This window comes from Anoplopoma fimbria, chromosome 24 (assembly GCF_027596085.1).
Source record: "Anoplopoma fimbria isolate UVic2021 breed Golden Eagle Sablefish chromosome 24, Afim_UVic_2022, whole genome shotgun sequence".
Classification (NCBI taxonomy): domain Eukaryota; kingdom Metazoa; phylum Chordata; class Actinopteri; order Perciformes; family Anoplopomatidae; genus Anoplopoma; species Anoplopoma fimbria.
The window spans coordinates 13,626,354-13,645,305 of NC_072472.1; the positions used below are offsets into that span (position 1 = coordinate 13,626,354).

General features: G+C 39.1%; 3 protein-coding genes across 5 annotated transcripts; all 3 read right to left on the reverse strand.

The window, feature by feature from the left end:
* Nucleotides 1-2,094: 2,094 nt before the first annotated feature.
* Nucleotides 2,095-7,278, reverse strand: ccdc169 (coiled-coil domain containing 169). Its single transcript, XM_054626566.1, has 8 exons — nucleotides 7,195-7,278; nucleotides 7,024-7,106; nucleotides 6,724-6,834; nucleotides 6,318-6,358; nucleotides 4,133-4,231; nucleotides 3,540-3,593; nucleotides 2,970-3,046; nucleotides 2,095-2,284 (listed from the first exon to the last, which is right to left on the reverse strand). Exons 1-8 carry the CDS (start codon nucleotides 7,269-7,271, stop codon nucleotides 2,095-2,097), a joined length of 732 nt encoding a protein of 243 aa, XP_054482541.1. The 5' UTR covers nucleotides 7,272-7,278.
* An 829-nt stretch (nucleotides 7,279-8,107) lies between these two features.
* sparta (spartin a) lies at nucleotides 8,108-13,386 on the reverse strand. Its single transcript, XM_054626539.1, has 7 exons — nucleotides 12,598-13,386; nucleotides 10,775-10,969; nucleotides 10,247-10,403; nucleotides 9,777-9,971; nucleotides 9,445-9,603; nucleotides 9,126-9,216; nucleotides 8,108-8,363 (listed from the first exon to the last, which is right to left on the reverse strand). The coding sequence occupies exons 1-7, from the start codon at nucleotides 13,384-13,386 to the stop codon at nucleotides 8,108-8,110; spliced, it is 1,842 nt and encodes a 613-aa protein (XP_054482514.1).
* A 1,187-nt stretch (nucleotides 13,387-14,573) lies between these two features.
* Nucleotides 14,574-18,245, reverse strand: ccna1 (cyclin A1). Of its 3 annotated transcripts, none has more exons than XM_054626096.1 (9): nucleotides 17,999-18,245; nucleotides 16,661-16,819; nucleotides 16,324-16,543; nucleotides 16,121-16,236; nucleotides 15,768-15,994; nucleotides 15,417-15,621; nucleotides 15,171-15,284; nucleotides 14,944-15,077; nucleotides 14,574-14,780 (listed from the first exon to the last, which is right to left on the reverse strand). In XM_054626096.1, exons 1-9 carry the CDS (start codon nucleotides 17,999-18,001, stop codon nucleotides 14,729-14,731), a joined length of 1,230 nt encoding a protein of 409 aa, XP_054482071.1. In that variant the 5' UTR covers nucleotides 18,002-18,245; the 3' UTR covers nucleotides 14,574-14,728. The 3 variants fall into 3 exon arrangements, with proteins under 3 accessions (XP_054482071.1, XP_054482070.1, XP_054482072.1); XM_054626095.1 differs by having other exon boundaries at nucleotides 15,393-15,621; XM_054626097.1 differs by lacking the exon at nucleotides 14,944-15,077 and having other exon boundaries at nucleotides 15,393-15,621.
* Nucleotides 18,246-18,952: the final 707 nt, after the last annotated feature.

The window sequence follows — 18,952 nt, forward strand, 5'->3', positions numbered from 1 at the left end:
AGCATATATCCGATAACGCATTTCAGTAAAGTAAATGCTAATAAAACCGAGATCATTTAGATGTGGATAGATGGACTGATGATTTATACAGTGTCTCATCTGGAATAATTCCAAAAAATAAATCTGTCCCTATTTCACAGCCCAAGAGAGACATTTAAAAACCCACCCACTCAGACTGTTGACAGATGCTACTGTGCAAAGATACTCGATCCATTCTGTCATTAATCACTGCATCATTATGCTACAAAACAACATCTGTCACTTTGACACATCATACTGGCTTTAAGCTAGAGTCTAACTCAAGACAATTCACGTGCATGTTAAGCTCACACGTATGCACATGAATGCATACTTGCAAATGAGTCTCTTATACACACACATTGCAGGTAGGCCTACACTTAATTGTTACCAGCATACTCGTAGTGAGTAGCCCAGGGCATGGGCAGTAGTGTGACTTATGGTGTTTAGACAGATACTGTAGTGATCTGTCACTGTGTTTCAGCTGGAGGCATCTAGGTGGTTACTCTGTGGCAGTGTGATTCATGGGCCTGGATCCAGTGAGTTGTACTAAAAGAAGCTTGTGCATGAAACAGAGAGAAGAAGAGGAGACAGGGGAGACAGAGGTAGAGAGTTGTCCGCTGTAAATGTGCTCACTCTTTCAGGGGGCAACATGGACCAGCCATCTTTAAATGAAGTCATTAATCTAAGACGAACAACCTGTCATCGCAGCACATTTAGGATCACACACAGAGTCAGCCAACTCTATCAGAAATATGAGTGGACCTGTAAAGGGAAAGTACACCCAAAAACAGAATTAACACTGTGTGGTTCCAATGACTTTAGACAGTAAAGACACTACCAACAAACACAAACACAAACAAATGTCTCTCGGGGCTGGAAATTAGAATGTTAGGATTTGGGTTGATGATGTCATCAGGTGATCTTTTTTAAAGTTGGTTTATTGAATGAAAATAAAGATAAAACAGTGACTGTTTCAGATCATCATTTTTTTTAAATATCACTTCCAAATATAGAACTAAAAGGTATCAATCATAAAACGTCTTTGTTAATGTCTATACATCCTCACCACAATCTGATGTTCACTTTAGGGAAGACTTCTGCTTTTTCTGCAATTTCAAACCCAAATTTGACACAAAAAATATACAATTTATTTGTATCCATGTGAGGACATTTTCTCCACAGCAAGTTGAAGGTGGTTGAGCATTCAGTGTCACGCATAAGGACAGTTCAGCTGGTCTGATGTTTGTTGACACCGGGGCTTGATCTTTGCCCTACTAGCTAAAAGGCCAGTTCCCTTGACACTAAAAGAAACTGCCATGCCGGCTTGGACATATACTGTAGCCGTAGAGTAGGTAATGCATATTTCAATTTTAAGAATGAATCTTAGCCTGGGACTTCTTATTCCCAAACCCCAATTTTAGGTCACAATCCATGAACCAACTAGTATGATGTCATTGCACTTAAAGACCAATCAATTAACAAGAAAATAATGAATGCTGTTTTTGCATATGAGACCATGTCTTTTGTAAAATATATTATTATTGTTATTTCAGTTTAGTTTTAAGGCTGTGAAGAGCCTCCACACTTCTTCACAAAAACAAATGAAAACAACTTCTGTCAATTTTCCTTTTCACTACTGCAGCTCACATGGATAGTTTTCCTCCACCTACGTTTGTAAAGGCGGTCAGTGGGTGGCACGGGGGTGACTGGTTGCTCTGTGGATGAACTGCATTCAGAGAGAGTGGTGGATGTGGTGTTGCTTACGTAATAGAAGTCGTGGGAGGTGTTTTGAAAAAAAATTGTAGTGACAAAATAAATGTCAGACTCGGCAGGCTTCTGGCACAGGAGGAGATGACCTCGCTGCCCTCAGAGCCTGTAATATTCTTCCTACATACCCTTTTTGTTGAAACAAATAATAATGCCAGACTTCATTATAAATGTATAATAACATTTTACACCACATTATTTGCCGTCAATTGACAATGAACACTGAATAAAACTGTTAGATAACCGTCTTCACAATCATCTTTTGAGGAATGTAAACAAAGTCAGATAAGCTTAACCAGGTTTGGTTCAAGGATTGTGTTTCACATAGTACTTAAGTGTGGGTAACCTGCTTTCCCTCTGGGAATTATATTCTTCTCTTCTCTCTGCTGTTGCTCCACCACCTCCTCCTCCTTTCACACACACTCCTCCTCCATCTTCTTCTCTCTTTTTTCCTTTCTTAGAGTCAGCCTCTGCCTTCCTGCTGGGCTGCCTCCCTCTATGCAATTAGAAAAATATAGTTAGTTTAGCCGAAACAAGTAACAGATACAAAATGTTTTCTATTATGTGCTTCAGAGAGATAAAATAACACTAAATGTCTCAATTCAAATCTTGCAACAACAATAGTCTAAAAAGATATATCTCAAAATGTATTATTTTTATCTGAGCTCATTTGTCCAGCATGATTACTTTATTAGCTACAAATCAAGACAGTACACAAACTGCAAAATCAAGTCGGATTGCAAAGCAAATCAATTTACACGGATACAAGGATAACATTTACTCATAAATATATCATTCAGTGAACTTAGTTTAAGAATCATGGATGTCTATAAACTGATTTAAGTTTGTCTTCTGCATAAAATGTTAAAATATTGGTTTCTCCTGTTATGTGACTTTGTCTCCCTTCATTTTGAGGGCATCCTACAATGTCTTCCATAACAACTGTAAATCTAACCTAAATCATTTTTTTGGTTAAAAGCAATAACTACTAAATTTTTGCTCTAAAAGTACTTTTGCCGTTTTTAATTTTGACATTTTAGTTCCATGTTTATATTGTACAAGTAATGTAATTTTGTGCAAACATGCAAACAAACAATTGTTACGTATGTGAAGCCCCTGATATTCTTTAAGACTCATTTTTTAGTTTGTTCACAGTTCCTATTATTGATTCCATCACTGACCTCCTCTGTTTGCTCTCTGGTGCCCTCTGTGGCTGGGTGGAGTACTGTCTTCTTTGGGCTTCAAGGGTGGAGGACAGCTGTGTAAAAGGACATTTCATGAGTAATGACACTTAGTGCACTCCAGACACAAATATTGTTTTTAGATGTATGCAGATGCATGTATGCTTTTGTGTTTACGGCTGAACTATCAAATGCTATCACAAAATTTGCTGCAAAAATATTGGGAGACAAAGTAGTTTCCTTGCAGCTGTGTTGGTTTCATCCCTGCAGGAACCTGTTTTGTCGCAGCATAAGACAGAAAGTCCTTGACTCACTTTTTTTGGTTGAACAGACACTCACCTATTATATAACAAGAGAGAGCAGCACTGGATGATGAATGAGAAACCATAACTAGGCCTGAAACAGAAAAGCTAGAGAGCACACTGGTCTGCACTGAATTATCCTTTGGTGGTATTTAACCATGACAGCTATTCTTCAGTGGGGGATATATATTAAATAAGCAGTCAATAGGTTTGGTTTGAAAGCTACTTGCTTGCACTACTTTTAACATGGCTGAAAGAGAATGCTTACCTTAGCAATTTCTGAAAGATAAGCCCGCCTCTCATCATTGGTTTTATGAAATGCCTGATATTGGAAAGAAACAGAGGGCCTTATTGTCACACTCCTCCATTCATGGACAACACTTGTTCTAACTGTCAGTAATAATCTGTCTGCTCAGAGTGCAGTGCTTGTTATGCATTATGCTGCCTGTGTGTATTATTTCAGGCGGTCTTCAGTGTTAATGAGCAACAGATTAGAACATGGATTACTGACTGCACATGCTGCGTGTTAAACCTTTATTCAACTAATATCTTTCTGTTTGTTGCGCAGAACAATAAACAAAGAACAGAGACGCCATACTATACCAGCATACAGGACAAAGGTTAGGGTTCAATTTTGCAACGATGGTTGTTAAAAAGGAAGAATGCAAAACATTTCAGCCAAATCTTTTTCAATCCTTTGCTAATGATGGTAATTTGTTGCTGAAATATGTAATACCTGGAAAAAAAATGAAAGCTGCTTGTCTGAGAAATGATAAAACTGGACCTGCAGACATTATGACCCTCAACAATAATGAACATGAAATCCTTCTAACTGAGCAGTGGAACAGCTGAGATCCACACCTTTCCCTCCTGTTCCATCCTGCTATGACAGTCCATCAGCTGACCCTGGAGGTCAGCTTTCTCTTCCGTCAGGAGCTTCAGACGCTGTTTCAGTGTTTCCTGCGGCAAAGTGTTTCCATCAATTAGCTACATTCAAAACAAAGAAGTATAAAGGGTGTTGCACTGCTGATGTCTAATTACAGATCAATAGAATTGAATGGTGCTGTCTAGTAGGATTAAACAATAAGACAATACCTAATGCAGAAAACATGACCACAAAATGGATTAGGCATTCAATAACCAAATAAACATATAGCACATAAAGCTGAGACGTCGTATTGCTAGAAGAGATTTCTGGTACAGAGTAGAACAATGACACTTTGTATATCTCAGTTTGGAACAATAAGCAGCTGTTGTCAGCTTTAATGAATACCACTGAAAGCAGTGTGATTAAAGACGCATCATAATATATGTATGACACCAGTCCTGTGCTCGATCAGCCAGTTGCAGAGTATTTTATTTATAATTAAATGTTACAGTCAGTGGTGGAAGAAGGACTCAAATAATTTATGATGTACATTATTATTCCCAATCCTTGTCTGTTCCTGTTCACTTAAGACACCTAGCAGGCTTATAATCAGAAGACTGTGGTCCATCATATGCATAGGAATATACATCGTCAACTTCTTAGGTGTCAAAACTAGCATCAAGATCAATATTTCTCGTTGCTGGGACCTGGCTTGGCTGCTCTCCCATCTTATACGTCACCTCCAGGTGTTCTTTTTTAATGCAGAAATAAAAACTACTGTACTGTTACTGTAGTATATATTTTTGTATATCTTACATTTTTTGCATATTTAAAAAAATGTTTTAATGTGTATTATAATAATTATGTAGATGTTTCAATGTAATATTTCTAGTTTCTACATCATTTTCCTACACATTGATTCATTCACTAATAACACACTGTAAAAACTACCAGTAAAAGTACTGCATTATAAACCTTACTTAAGTTAACATATATAAGCATTATTAGCACAATTTTTAATTATCAAAAGGAAAAGTACTTATTGTGCAGTAATGTGTTGCCTGCCAGTGTTTTACTATCATATATGATGTTTTTGGATTCATATCACTGCTGCATTAATGTTTAATAATAAATTCATTATTATTAAATATATCAAAATTAATTAAAAATAATCCATATTCTTCTAACATACTCAGTCTAATTTAATGTCATGCTCACAGTTTGTATACTGATCTTCATTCCACAGTGTGACAGTCACTCCTTGGTTAACATAATGAGCATCTGTTAGCTCTGCCTTAAGGCACGCAGATCCATATTTAGACTGTATTGTACAACCTTTTAGTGTGTGTTGTGCATTCATGCGTGTTAAAGCTTTGTAATTAGTGTGCATTATTCTCCCATGGTTTGTAATCCTGTGATTACAGTGCTGTGATTAAACTGTGGTTTGCATCAATGGGAGAATGGAGAACAGCTGGCGTTACAATCTTCTATGTCCGTCCTGCGTTTTGCCTCATTCTGTGTCTCTGGCTCTCTCTGCTGGTATGTGCTTCTATCTTTAACACTTTTCCCGCTCTCTCTGGGTCGTCTGTATGTTAACCCTCATCCTACCAACATATTTAACATACAGGGACTAACGACTGGGGTGCCAACAAGAAAAAATTACTGAAAAAAAACACCCATAATAGCAAAATATCAACTTAGAGATTTTTATTAATTACAGTTAATTTGCATATTGTGTAAAATGAAAATAGACAGAGCACATTAAGGGATATATGTCTGCTGTGTCTGTCGCCTTCAAAATGACTGACAGAGTGCCCTACCCTCCAGATAGTGAGTGAATCTTTCTATTAGCACCCATGGCACATATTTGATCTATCTATTGTATTGTATTCATGAATACTGCAAAGACTGCAATTGGGTGCTTTTGATCCCCCCAGGACCCCGATACTTTGGTATTTAAAACTATGATTTTAAAAAGTCTCATTGGTCATAGGGAACAAATTGATTGACAAAGTCATGAACAATTGGATTGATAGAATAAAGAACCTGTGAGATATGACAAAAAAAGTATTCCTCTGAGGGCTTTCATTTGAAAAAAAACAAACCCTCCAATAACACCCAATACCACAACACAGATATGGAAAAAGCTCACTAGAAAATGAACATGTTTGCACTCACCTCTGGCATGTCATCATAGGTTCGGATGGAGGCCAATCTATCTGTGAAAGACAATTAGTGTGTGTGAGCATTATTTGTGCAAGCTTTAAAATACATACTTGCTTGAGAGGGGTGAAGACATCACAGTGAACATTGTTGTTTTTACACGCTACAGCTGAAAGATTACGATAGAGGAGCACGGAGATCTTGAGCTTGCCCAGAAGTAGTTTTAGTATTTAAAACAATTACTGTGGATGTATTGCAATGACACTGCTCTGGGGTGCAGATAAAGTAAGTCATACTGTCCTCTGACATATTTAACTGTTGTGAAAAGCTTGATTTTATGTGTATAAATTCAAATAAGAACCTAACAAATGTACCTTCAGCGTAAACCCCTCTAAAAGCTGTCACTAGCCTGTGAACTCACCCATGGGGTTTCCTCGTAGGTCCTCCAGTCTCTCATGAATGAGTGACATCTGTCTGTCCAGCTGTCCATTTAGCTCAATCTGTGTCTCATACCTTGTCTTCCATTCATTTCCTGTAACAGGATATATGCAGAGGAAAGTGTCACCTTATTGTCACATTTGGGACAGGACACATTATAGGGTTGGGCTGATAGAAACCAGTGAATTGTTGGAAAAAAAATTAAAAAAAATCTTGCAACTGTGGGTGAAGATGAGGGATATACAACTAACTATTTAGACAAAAACACTTAAAGGTTTCTCACCTTCCCCGTCGACACTGTGCAGTCTTTCTTGCAGTTCACACATTGTAATCCGCAGATCTGACACAGACTCTTCAAGCATTTCTCTGCAATCAAGAACCAAGACGATGGGGAAATAACATTTAATCTCCCAGATTACTTTGTAAGTGATGCATTTACTTCAAATAAACTTACTTCGTGTCCCTCTCTTGCTCAAGTTCCGCTTGCAGGCGTGACACATCGTATCTGCTGTAGTCGCTATTTCCAGTCATGTTTTTGAAAAACTGATAACAACCTAAGAAAAAGGTTTGTGCCTCTCAGTTTCCACGGAGACCCATGTTTCCGGCTCGTTAATGCGGCCTCGGATATAATGGCGCAGATCGGCGGGGGTGTTTTGAAAATAACAAAAAAAAAAACCTTTTCGGTTTAATATGATGGTACTAATAAATATCGTAATAAATAACTCGTAAGTTACACATCCGTTGCAAGCAAACACATCCTAATTCAACAGTTCACATTAACGAGCTATACATGTTAGTTGATTTATTTTGCAGAGTATTTTATTCTAATTGGAAAAAGTGTGTAAGAAAAACAGCTGATATTTGTTTTTTTTTTTTGTTATACAATGTCAAAATTAATCTCTGGTTATAATGGTTAAAATGTGCAGTTTATATACATATTTACAACATCTCTTTGCTTTGCTTAACATTATTATTGCACGTTCATACAGGTGGTCAATATGTAAGTCTACTGTTTGCTGGTAAACTACACAGATTTTTTTTTTTGTCCTATAGACTGCAAAACATACTGCAAAATATACACATATAAATATGCAATGACAACCTAAAATACTACTACAAAAAAAATGATACATGTAACACAAAACAATGCAGCCAACACTTAAATATACATGAATACATTTAAAAACTTGTGAAATAAATTTGCACTTTGACTTATTCCAATATTTGTCCTTATTGTTTTTACATTAACAAATAACACAAATATCGCCTCAAGAAAAGAGTGGCCTGCATTATAAATATGCAAATGAAGAGTTGATCCATCAATCTGACAGTATACTTCAAGCACAGCATTAAACTTCCTGTATTTTTTACTTCTCCATCTCCTTTTTCTTCTGCTTTTCCTTCCCATTTGTATCTCCTTGATGTTCTCGTTTCTGCGCCTCCTTTCCCTCAGTTTGCGCCGGCTGTTCGCCCGGCGTTTTGGCAAGGGCCTTGGCGGTCTTCTTCCCTGTGGTCTTCATGATGGCTTTGATACCCAGATTGTCAATGTTGTAGGCAGTCACACCAACATTGACCACTGACTTGAGAGCAGTGTCTGTGGCTTCGCCCGTATCGTTACCGTACCTTCACCACGAATAACGTGGAGTAAGGGAAGAGTGGTTTGGTGTAAATAAAAATAGGGTGCATAAGGAATTAAAATGCAATGAGCAATGTGATATAGATATTGCTGTCCTTCAAAGGAACAGACCAAAGGCCAAGAAAAAAACAGTCATATTTTATTTTGTAGTAGTTTTATTAGTAACAAACCAGGAGGAGGGGCAACAGAAAGTATGAATAGCAATAGCAGCACCACCCAAAACAAGCAGACATTTAGCTGCAGTTAGCGGACCCAGAGTCAAAAAAGAACCCAAAACACATAGTTTAGATAGTCTAGATATAAATGATTCACAAAACATTAGTTTGATGAAAGAAAAAGATAATTCTTTATTAGCTGTTGCATTGGATTTGGAAAATGTCTTTCAGGGTTAGTTTCTGACTCAATCTGGGGTAATGAAAGAGTTTACAGTACATGAAAGATTTGATCAGTTGTTAATTCACTAGTCTTTGCCTTTACTCCCCCATGCAGTCATATGTTGCCGGACATTTTTATTAGATTTTCTAAGCCCTTAAATCTGAAAAGAAATAGGTGTGAAAGCAGATCAGTTTCCCAACGTACCAAGAAGAAAGCAACACATTAGGCTGGTTTCTGATCCAGTGTTCTATTGTTGTATAAAGATACCAAATAGACTCAGAATAAGGCTGGAAACAAGATGTACAAGAGCTTATTGATCAGAACATTTCTATAAATTAAATAAAGAAGCGGAAATGGGAAATGTCAGAACTTACTTGTATGTCACCGTCGTCACAGTTTCTGCCGTAACACTTTTGCCAACAAGCTTTGCTCCAGTCTCCAGACTAGACCAAACAGTAGAGAATCCTGGTTTGGGTGTAAATTAAAAAGAAAATGTTTGAGAACTCTAGAAAGACTTGTTATCACCCATATTTAAGCAAAAATGTAAAATGTCAAAACATGACTCAATATTTGTGAACTTTTTCTGTTACATTGAGCTAATGATATGACAACAGTGTAAGACAATCTACATGAATATATGTGATAGTGTAAAGCTATGTTTGATCCAGAAATGTCCATTATATTGGTACATACCGTGTACACTGCTGATTGCCACAAATTTGGCTCCATCCCAGTTGGAAGGGCCGCCATCTTTGTTCTTCATAGACTCTGGGACCAGCTTAGCTCCCTGTTTCTTGACATGGGGAGCCATCTTTTCTGCCACGTGTCCTGCCACCGTACTCACTCCATTAACTGTAAATGTGTACAAACATATAGATACGTAGTCATATCAATGACAGGTGACAATGGCATGTCATGAAATGAGATTTGAATAATGAAGCGTTTTGCTCAGCTATGTGAAAAGTTTTTATTTTCATCAACAGTGTGGCCAATACAGTCCTTCCTAAACTGTTTTCCGTTCTTACCTAAGAACTGGCTGACGCGAACAGCACCCCCGGTGGCCTGTTTAGCCACCTGCAGACCTTTGGTGACACGGGGGTTGACCTCTGAAGGGGTTTCCTCGGGCGTAATGTGGTCCCGGATCTTGGCTGCTCCTTTATGAATGGCCCTCCCAGTGGCCTCTGCTCCTTTTACCAACCCAACACTCAACCGTGTAGCTCCTACAGATATAAATATATTTGTTGGTGTTGTATGTTAATTAGTAATATCTTTGATTGTGTCGTTAAAATATCTACAATATGCAGATGACGAGGCAGTTGGACAAAGTTTTCCTTGCAGCACTCAATCCAGTTCAGGAGAGATTGCTGCAATGGTAAACAATGCCCTCTAGTGGTTACTTTTGTAGAGAGGAGAACATCGACTGTAAATACAGTCTGCATACACTGATATTTTCTCTTTTATTTGTTTTTCTTTGTTATGGCTCACACAAACACACCTGTCAAGATTCCTTGTGCCATCTTCTCACTCCATCCAGGAAGTGGTGGTTTGTCCTTCTCCCCTGTTGGCAGTGTAAGTCCTTCATGCTCTTTAATGGGACCAAGGGGGATTTTCTCACTCAGGTTGATGACCTCTGACCCTTCCGTCTCTGGACCCTGTCAGGAATTCCATTAAGTCATATTTCACACAGTAAGATGCTTTTGAAATGTGCGTACACCCAAACAGGTGACGTACATTCCTGTAAGCCATGACTCAGCTGGCTAAGAATGTTTTTACCCATAGCATTAAAACTATTTAGTTCCTCTTGAAGTGTCAAGAAAGAAAAGTGACGCTATGAGACACTGGATTCTACAAAAAGGTGTGGTCATTTAAAGTATTTAAATGACTTGGTTTGTTAATTTCAACACCGTCCTATTCTTTTCAAACACAGAAAAAAAACCATAAACATATTCTTCCAAAGCAATGACTCCAACCACATCCATATCCATCCTCACATTTGCTCCATACTGAGACAGTGAAGACTGACCTGGACCCTTAGGTCAGCCAGCTGCGAGAGGAGGTCCTGAAACGTCTCTCGATGTACAGCAGGCAGTTCGGCGGACAACACTATGCCCACGAAGGACCCTGGCGTCTTTGACAAGGTGTCAGGGAACATGAAGATCCCAGAGTTAGCCAATAGCACTGGAGTGTCTGCTGTAAGCAGGTAAAGCCAGTCACACACCTGGAAAACACAAAAGACACTCAAAAATAAGGAGATTGGGAGTGATGAAGGTCATTATCCATGCCCAGGATCCCTGTGACAGGACTGTGGATGCATTTTAATTAAACCAGTGCAGAGGTGATAAGTGTGTGTTAATGGGCTTTTTTTCTTTGGAATCAGGTCATCAACCATGTTCCATTATTACCGAAGACTAAAACTAGTGACGTACACTTCATGTTCACTATTATTAGCAAGAACCTCAGATCTTTGGAATTAGACAAAAAAGCAGGAAGTGGCTTCTGTTCCGAGTTCTTGTTTGTTTATCCAGTGCATGAGACGCAAACTTTAAATCCCATGTTCACTGCTATTTTCCAAATTCAATGCATATGTAAAAGGTGCTTTCTTGTGAAGCCCAAAAGACCATAAAAATGTATTCTCATGTCCCAGCAAGTACATTGCCCCCTATTCCTTTTTGACCCAATGTTTTGATCTCTTAAAGACACATTATGTTAGCCGCATCAGGACTCATGTCGGTCATCCACACAGACATAATACAGATTCAGTCTTGCTGCTGCATCGTGCCACTGGTATGCCGCCTGACACAATGACCACTGTGAGGGCTCATGACACTGACCAGCAGCACAACAGAAGCGCAGAGTCATCTGTTAATGGGACCATTGTCTTGCTGGGAAACAAAGCAGGGCCAGAATATAGGAGAGCAGCCGACCAGCCCTGTCTGGTGGGAAACAGGCATGGATGGCACTGCGGTATACAGCACGGCATAATACGCGCTTTGTAGAGGTGCCAGAATACATTGTTGTGACTTAATCATTTTACATTGACTCAATATAAAAATAAAAAAAACGCATAGTTATTTAACGCACAGAGGAAAATGATACTGCTAGTGCTTTAGCATCACGCCAGTGTGTGAAGGCAATAACGACATTGTAACTGGAGCTGAAATATTATTCAATTAATTGATTACTCTATTAAGTTAGAATTATTAAGATTCTTTAAATTATTACAATAATTGTATCTTTTTCAAGGAAAAGTTAATTTTCCTAAAATGTGAGTATTTTCTGCTATCTCTGTTTCATATCACTGTAAACTGTCAACATTTGAATCATATTAGGCCTCAGTAAATTAGTCATATGTATTTTTCACTACACTCAGAGGTTTTATACACCAAACAACTAATCAACAAATGAAGAAATGAATCATCAGATTAATTGCTATTATAAATAATAATCATTAGTTGCAACCCTAATTGTGAATTCCTTAATTTAGTCAGTCAACAAATTCAGTCTAAAATGCTAAATCAAACTCAACTGTTAGAGGTTGTTATCACAACGTGTGCATGTGTTGACAAACTCCAAGTGAACATCACCCAGGCAACACTGTCATTTGTAAGCAGAACATTTCTATGTGACTGGTAGTCATTCTATACAATGTACACCAACATGACTCATAGTTAGTTCTAAAACTGGTCTAATGGTGATGAAGTGGTTTAACCCGTGTTTCACTGTTCACACATACCATGCTCACCTCTAAGACACACACCCAAGGAAAATGCTTTGCTGACATACGTACAACCACCGTGCATGCAGATACTTATGACATATACTTCTTACCGCATGCTGTATACTCACATGAAGAAATGTTGAGGGTCTTCCAGCAGTGGAATCCTTGTTCTGACTGTTTATTGCGATGATGCGAAGGAAGCCTGGATAGGACAGGGAGCTGACCTGCCCATTAGGTGCCACGAAAAACATCTGCACCCCATAGGGAATGAAAAGCAGCTCGTTTCCATCTTCTCCCGCTGTTGCTCCAGTCTGCTTTCCCGGTCTGAGGCCGCCTCCAGCAGGACCGTAAAACAGACTGTGGTGGCCGAGGGTTGGCTGTGGTGTGTACGCTGGAGGCTGGTCCCCTGAGGCAGCCATCGCTAAAGTTCCCGGAGTGGCTGCACAGAGCGTGTGCAGCACAGCAGGGGAAGGAGGCCTGGGAGGAAGTTTTGGGGTTGTGTTCTGGGTGGTAGGAGGTACAGTGGGGTACAGATGATTGAGGGAGCTCTGGGGAGGCTGACTGCTTGGTGCCAGGTCTGGGTAAAGATTGGGAGGAAGGTCCATCAACAGGCGGCTCCTCTGGCATCCCTTTGTCAGCTGGGAGGTCTCCTGGTCAGAGATGTGGGTGTTGACAGTCCTCAGAGTGTCCCTCATCCTCTGCTGAAGTTGCCTGGCCGTGTCCCAGACCGCTCCCTGCTGCCTCTCCCCTCCAGTGGGAACCTCCAGTCCTTGGGTAAGGTGCTGTCGACCTTTCCTGTAAAACACCAGGGCCTCTGCTCTTCTCCCGGCCTCTTCAGCAGCCAGCCCGCGGCTCAGAGAATGAAACGCCAACTCATACTGGTCCTTGATGAGCAGCAGCTCAGCAGGCTCAGTCATACTGAGGAGTAGGCCCTGATACAGAAACTAGAAAGTACAGTATGGAGGCAAAGTGAGACAAAAGTTGGTAATGAAGTGTCAAGGTTTTTATAGTAATCCTTAAATTGTGTAGATAACTGACAGGTTTATATATATATATAAAATGATATCATTATACTTTAAATATTGTGTTTTTGGTGCACTACAGTTTGTTTTTAGCCTTAATGATTTTGAAAATTTTGATTTCAGTTGATTGGATGAGAGACAGTTGGGATTAAATAACAGAGTAATAACAGTGAGACAGAGGCACAACTTGAATACATCCCAACACTGGCATAGGTAGTCTAACCGCATTACGGAGTGTGAGAAGAATCTCTCCATGACGGGTTGTAATTAACCTGAACTAGTGAACACATCAGGATAAACCTGAACAACAAGACTATACTTTTGCCTGAGAATTTCCTTAAAAAGTGCTTCTGAAAGCAGATTCACATTTAAAATAGCAGAGTTTACACATGTGTTATTTATCTCATTATCAAAGGCATCATCAAATAATGTATGCTACCTCTTCGGGCATCATGCCTGACACACTACAAATAGTAAAACTTAAATCGGGCTTACCTTGAACTTGAAGAAAAAATAAAAACTATTTTAAAAAGTGTTTTAAAAGTGTCTTTCTCTCAGTTCACGATGATCTTCTGATCTTCCATAGATGGGAGCATGCCGGCATATGTATCAATATGTGTTTACTTCACTGAGTTAATCTGGCGCACCTCCCAGCAGTGACACAAGCGCCAAACACACTAGAGCGTCAAAAATGGCTTCCTGCCAACACTTTCAAAATAAAGTCCATAGGCCACACGTTAAAATTGTAATACTTGAAATAAAATAATAATACAAAAAAACTTTATGTAGAGGGGATCTGGGATAACTAAAACACATTTCCTTTACCTGCAGTATTTTTTTTTTTACCCACTTCGCATTTTAGTAAGAAAAAAAAAATGAAAATTAAGATCACAGAAATGCTGTTCTATGCCAATGTATTAATAAATAACTCTAAAGGTTATGGAAGATGCTGCAATTGAAGGACAATTCTGAACAAAATATATATTACCACTGATGACATACCAGCTTTAAAAACCTTTTGCATGAACACCTGCAAATATTTAAATTATGAAGTAGGTTTTATTAAAAAAAAATGTATTGTATGGGCAGAAAATATAAATTAGTGATGATCTCAAGGAAATGAAGTGTCCCGAGGAGTGGGGTTTATATGGGATTGGCTGTAGAGTCAGCTCCGTCATTTTTGTTCTCGATCTATTTATGTTCCCGCAGAAGCGTCAGAGAAGGGTGGGGCAGTTATTCATAGGGAGGGCAGAACAGCAGGTGCAGTGATCAATGAAACACCACCATACCTGTGAATGGAGAGATACAATAAATCCATTTAGAGTTGTGGAATTGTCAGGGTGCATTAACAACCCGGACAAACTGAAAATTACACATGAAAGATCCCAAAGGTGTATATATATATACACACGTTACATTTCTTTTAAAACAAAACTACAAACTATGCCTTACTTTGAACTTTTATATTTTTCTCTGATGGCCTGTTGAGGGCAACTCTCTGCACCGATGTGTAGCTTGTGGAGGTCAGTCATGCAAGGCATAATATCAGCCGTGGCATAACCAGTAAAGGCATGTAAGGAATCAGGCTAAAATATGAAAAAAATATAACCTAAAAAGTCAGGTTTTGGCCAATTCCTTGAGAAAATCTCACATCAAGCCAATGGTCTGGACAAACTTACCCAGAGAGATTTGTTTACAGTGTAAGTGGCTAAGCAGTAGGCTCCAGCCGCCACTATAGATGGGGTGTACTGTAGAAATGGATCAATTTCCAGCAGGCTTAACTCTGCTACATACTAGAAGTAGAAAAAAAAACACACACATCACCAAAACTAAATATGACCAAAGGACATGGAAAACTGTAACTTCAAAGGCTATGGACACAAATCCATAATCTGGCTGACATTTGAGTTATTGATTCTGCTCACGAGGGCAAGGTTCTCCGTGTTGGCAGAGACAGAGTGGATGGACATGAAAAGGTGAAGGAACTGGTTTGTGGTGGGGGCTGCCATCCTGAACGCCAGCACTCTTAGGAAAACATGCTCCATCCGGACCAGTTGCTTATTTGTGTAGGTGTTGTCTGTGGTGTACACAAACTCGTTCAGCTCCGGGGGGAAGATCTCCTCATATTTTCTACAAAGGTGACATCAAGTTGTAAATATTCATCAATCACTGAGTTAATAAAACTCCATAAGGTGATCACAAAAACATTTTAACAAATCACTGACTGGACTGGACAGGAAATGTGTAAACTCTTTTGAAAACACAAACGTGCTTACGCAGCAATCATCAATGCAGCTGTGCCGACCAGCTGCAGCTTGCCCCGTTTCACGTATGCTGTGCAGGAGAGGAAGCGGTCCAAATAGTTGACAGCCAGGTGCAGTGTTTCGGAACGAAGCTTGTATTCCTGGACAACTTCCACCAGCCAGTCCACCAGGATGACCCGCATGCCGTTTGTGATCTCTGGATGTTTTTCTAAGTAGCCTGGCCTCGGCCTGGTCCTCATCTGGCATTAGGGACAAACAGAGTTATTATGAACTGAGGAGCAAAACATCATAACTACAATGCATTTAATGCTGCTCATACACAGTTATTTGAAAAAATATGATTCAGTCCTCAGATATTTTCGCACTTCACTCTCCCGCAAGTGCAGGTGAATGTCCTCTGCATACTCTGAAACACAATGCACCTCCTCTGACATCAAGGATTTATCTTGTTCAGACTGCATAGAAGCATCCTGACATGAACCTACAAGAATGAACAGCAGTGGTAAAGATAATGAAGACTGACCAATAAAACTATCTTTGTAGGTGTTTTTGTATTTGCCAAACTCACTTGAACTCAGTTCCAGCAGGAGTCTCAAATCTTCATGTTGCATTGCAGCAGTTTCGGCATCTAGGTGATAGCTGTCTGAGACCACTTCTTGACCAGAAGCAGCAAGGACAACTTCACAAGCCTCCTCAACATACACATCAAAGCTGGAAGTGGAGCGACAGCCAAGGAAGGCGAGCTGGGAGCTGTCTGAGATTGAACTGTGTTTGGAAAAGTGGCTTCCCTGTGGAGAAAAATGGATCAACATGATTGCAACATTGAGTTGAAATGTGAATGCTCCCCGAGGGTAAATGAATGAAAATCACAAAATGTAATGTTATTCAATGTTTTTCTCACTTACCTGGCTGAGGGTTCGACCACGCTGCTCATTTTCTGACAAAACACCGAGGACGGTCCGCTGCCTGGGCCGCTGGACCTGCAGTGCATCTATTTTGTTCGAAGCTTGAATGTTTTCTTTGCTAGTGTGACTGCCACAATGGGCATTTTTGCTAAAGTTCATCTTTAAAAAAGGAGACGGGGAAAGATTAAGGTGGTCACCATGGCATACAAGAAAGGAAAAGTAACAGAAAAAGTCATCGAATATACATCTGAAAAGTGGACCAGTTATGTGTTATTTGTCAGTTCCCTGTACATATAGTAGGCCTGTGGTTCCCAAATTGGGACTGACACCCTAAAAGGGATTGCAAGATAATTAAAATGAAAGCACACAAGAAAATAAATATGTGGCATAGTTAATGATGTACTTTTTTCCATATTTTAAATATCTGCTTTTTTATCATGAAATAATGGATTGATTCAGCTCTTCTATCCTCTAAGAACTATTTAGATTAAACAATCTGACAAAACAAACATCACGAATAGCAACTTGCAGATATGCGCAACCTGATGTAAGCAATGTTGATGGAAGCAGCCGGTAGGTCCTATGTGTCATATTGTTTAGGTGGTTACTTTACCTGACCAAAGTACAGCATCTAACTGGGGTCCCAATTAACAATTCCTTTGAATATTGATTGACTTTGAATAAGTCATTTGTCTAAAAATGATTGAACAAAATCCATTATACATTTCTTAGAGACCATGGTGACATATTCAAATAGCTTGTTTCCATTTAAAAACCCAAAAGATATATTCAATTATGACAAAAGGAGAACATCGAATCGTCACAATTTAGAGGCTTGGACCAGTGAATGTTTGGCTTTTCTGCTTGAAATGACTGAAATGTTTAATAAATTATGAAAATAGTTGCTGATTAATTTTTTATTAATTGGTCCCTAAACAGATCAAGGAAAAAAAAAAAAAAAAAAAGGCTTATTGAATTTTAAAGAAAAATGTTTATTGGTCCCACAATTGGAACGCAAATTAGAAAAACCAAATTGGTCATTCATTATGCATTCAAATGAAATGTGTACATGCATTAAAGTCCATTGCAGTGTGTCATGGGGTGCAGACATATGAACTCAAGATGCTCTGAAGATGTGAGAAACATCATTACCATGGTTACAAGAATGTTTCAGTGTCTCATCAATCACAAACACACACACACACACACAAGCTAAGACAAACAGAAAAACAAGGCTGTCCATTAAGTGCATCGTGTGAGTGTATGACAGAGCACAGCGCACTCAGGTGCTCCTGTGGGTTTCCAGGACAAATCATCTGTTCTTGACTGCAAACTCACCATAATCACGACCAACGTAGTTTAACAGTTTGACGTTAGATTGGGCCGGTGGATGCGTAACACCTGTGCATTCCACTACTACGGAGACATTGACGGTAACTTTCTAGTCTGTCGCTTCTTCGTAGACAAACAGCGACCTCTCGCTGTGTTCAAGCGTTGCAGAGGAGCTCCCTGTGTGTCGGCTGTTACGAGGTCTTGTTTTGTCTTGTTTTGTAAAACTCATCAGCTGTTTCCTCTGAACGTTCCTTTGTCCAATCACGTGACCGAACAGCTGACAGACGACGTCGTGCGTCAGAAAACCCTGCACAGGACTTATAAATGTTATTATTGAATTACTTAAATGTTAAATGTTATTTCGTTTAATTTATTCATAGTTTATTCACTGGTCTCTGAATAACTCAAATCCATAAAACTTACTTTGCTTAGAGATGCTTCAACAAAAACTTAGTAGTGTGAATAAATTAAAAAAAAATCACAACATAAAGCAATGAAATGAACGAGGTACTTATCTGAATATGATATTTTAACTTTATGACATGCCTGGATTTCCAGATGGAATACACTTTAATATTTTATTAGAATAAAAAAACATCTGAATAATGTTTTTCTTTACAATTTATTTTAATAATATACCATAAAATCATTGTTTTTCTTTTATTCTAACTAGATACAGTTATATTATTTTGTCACCATGTTATGAAACTATGTATGGACTGTTGATAAATTGCTGGACAAACAATGGCAGTGTCACACTTTGAGTAGGTGCTGACATGATAGGCTTGAGTTTGGAAGACAGAGAGAAGAAGGGCTGAGTATAAAGCCACGGGGCTGCACAAGTGTTAATGACAACAATGGTGACAGTACCGAGGCTACTGCCAGTGGCCTGTGGCTTACAAACATGTGGGGACAGGTGCTAGAACAATAAAGTCGCAATAGATCCTATCAGTCCAGGAA

Coding starts and splice junctions, on each gene's coding strand:
- ccdc169 (XM_054626566.1), bottom strand. CDS start 7,271: ATGACTGGAAATAGCGACTACAGCAGATACGATGTGTCACGCCTGCAA. Junction 4,232..6,317: donor CCTATGATGACATGCCAGAG/GTGAGTGCAAAC, acceptor ACTTTGCCGCAG/GAAACACTGAAACAGCGTCT. Junction 3,047..3,539: donor ATCTTTCAGAAATTGCTAAG/GTAAGCATTCTC, acceptor CCTTTTACACAG/CTGTCCTCCACCCTTGAAGC.
- sparta (XM_054626539.1), bottom strand. CDS start 13,386: ATGACTGAGCCTGCTGAGCTGCTGCTCATCAAGGACCAGTATGAGTTG. Junction 10,970..12,597: donor GACCCTCAACATTTCTTCAT/GTGAGTATACAG, acceptor TGTGTTTTCCAG/GTGTGTGACTGGCTTTACCT. Junction 9,217..9,444: donor GGCAATCAGCAGTGTACACG/GTATGTACCAAT, acceptor CACCCAAACCAG/GATTCTCTACTGTTTGGTCT.
- ccna1 (XM_054626095.1), bottom strand. Junction 15,995..16,120: donor TGCACTTGCGGGAGAGTGAA/GTGCGAAAATAT, acceptor CCCTAATGCCAG/ATGAGGACCAGGCCGAGGCC. Junction 15,285..15,392: donor GCAGAATCAATAACTCAAAT/GTCAGCCAGATT, acceptor TTCTACTTCTAG/TATGTAGCAGAGTTAAGCCT.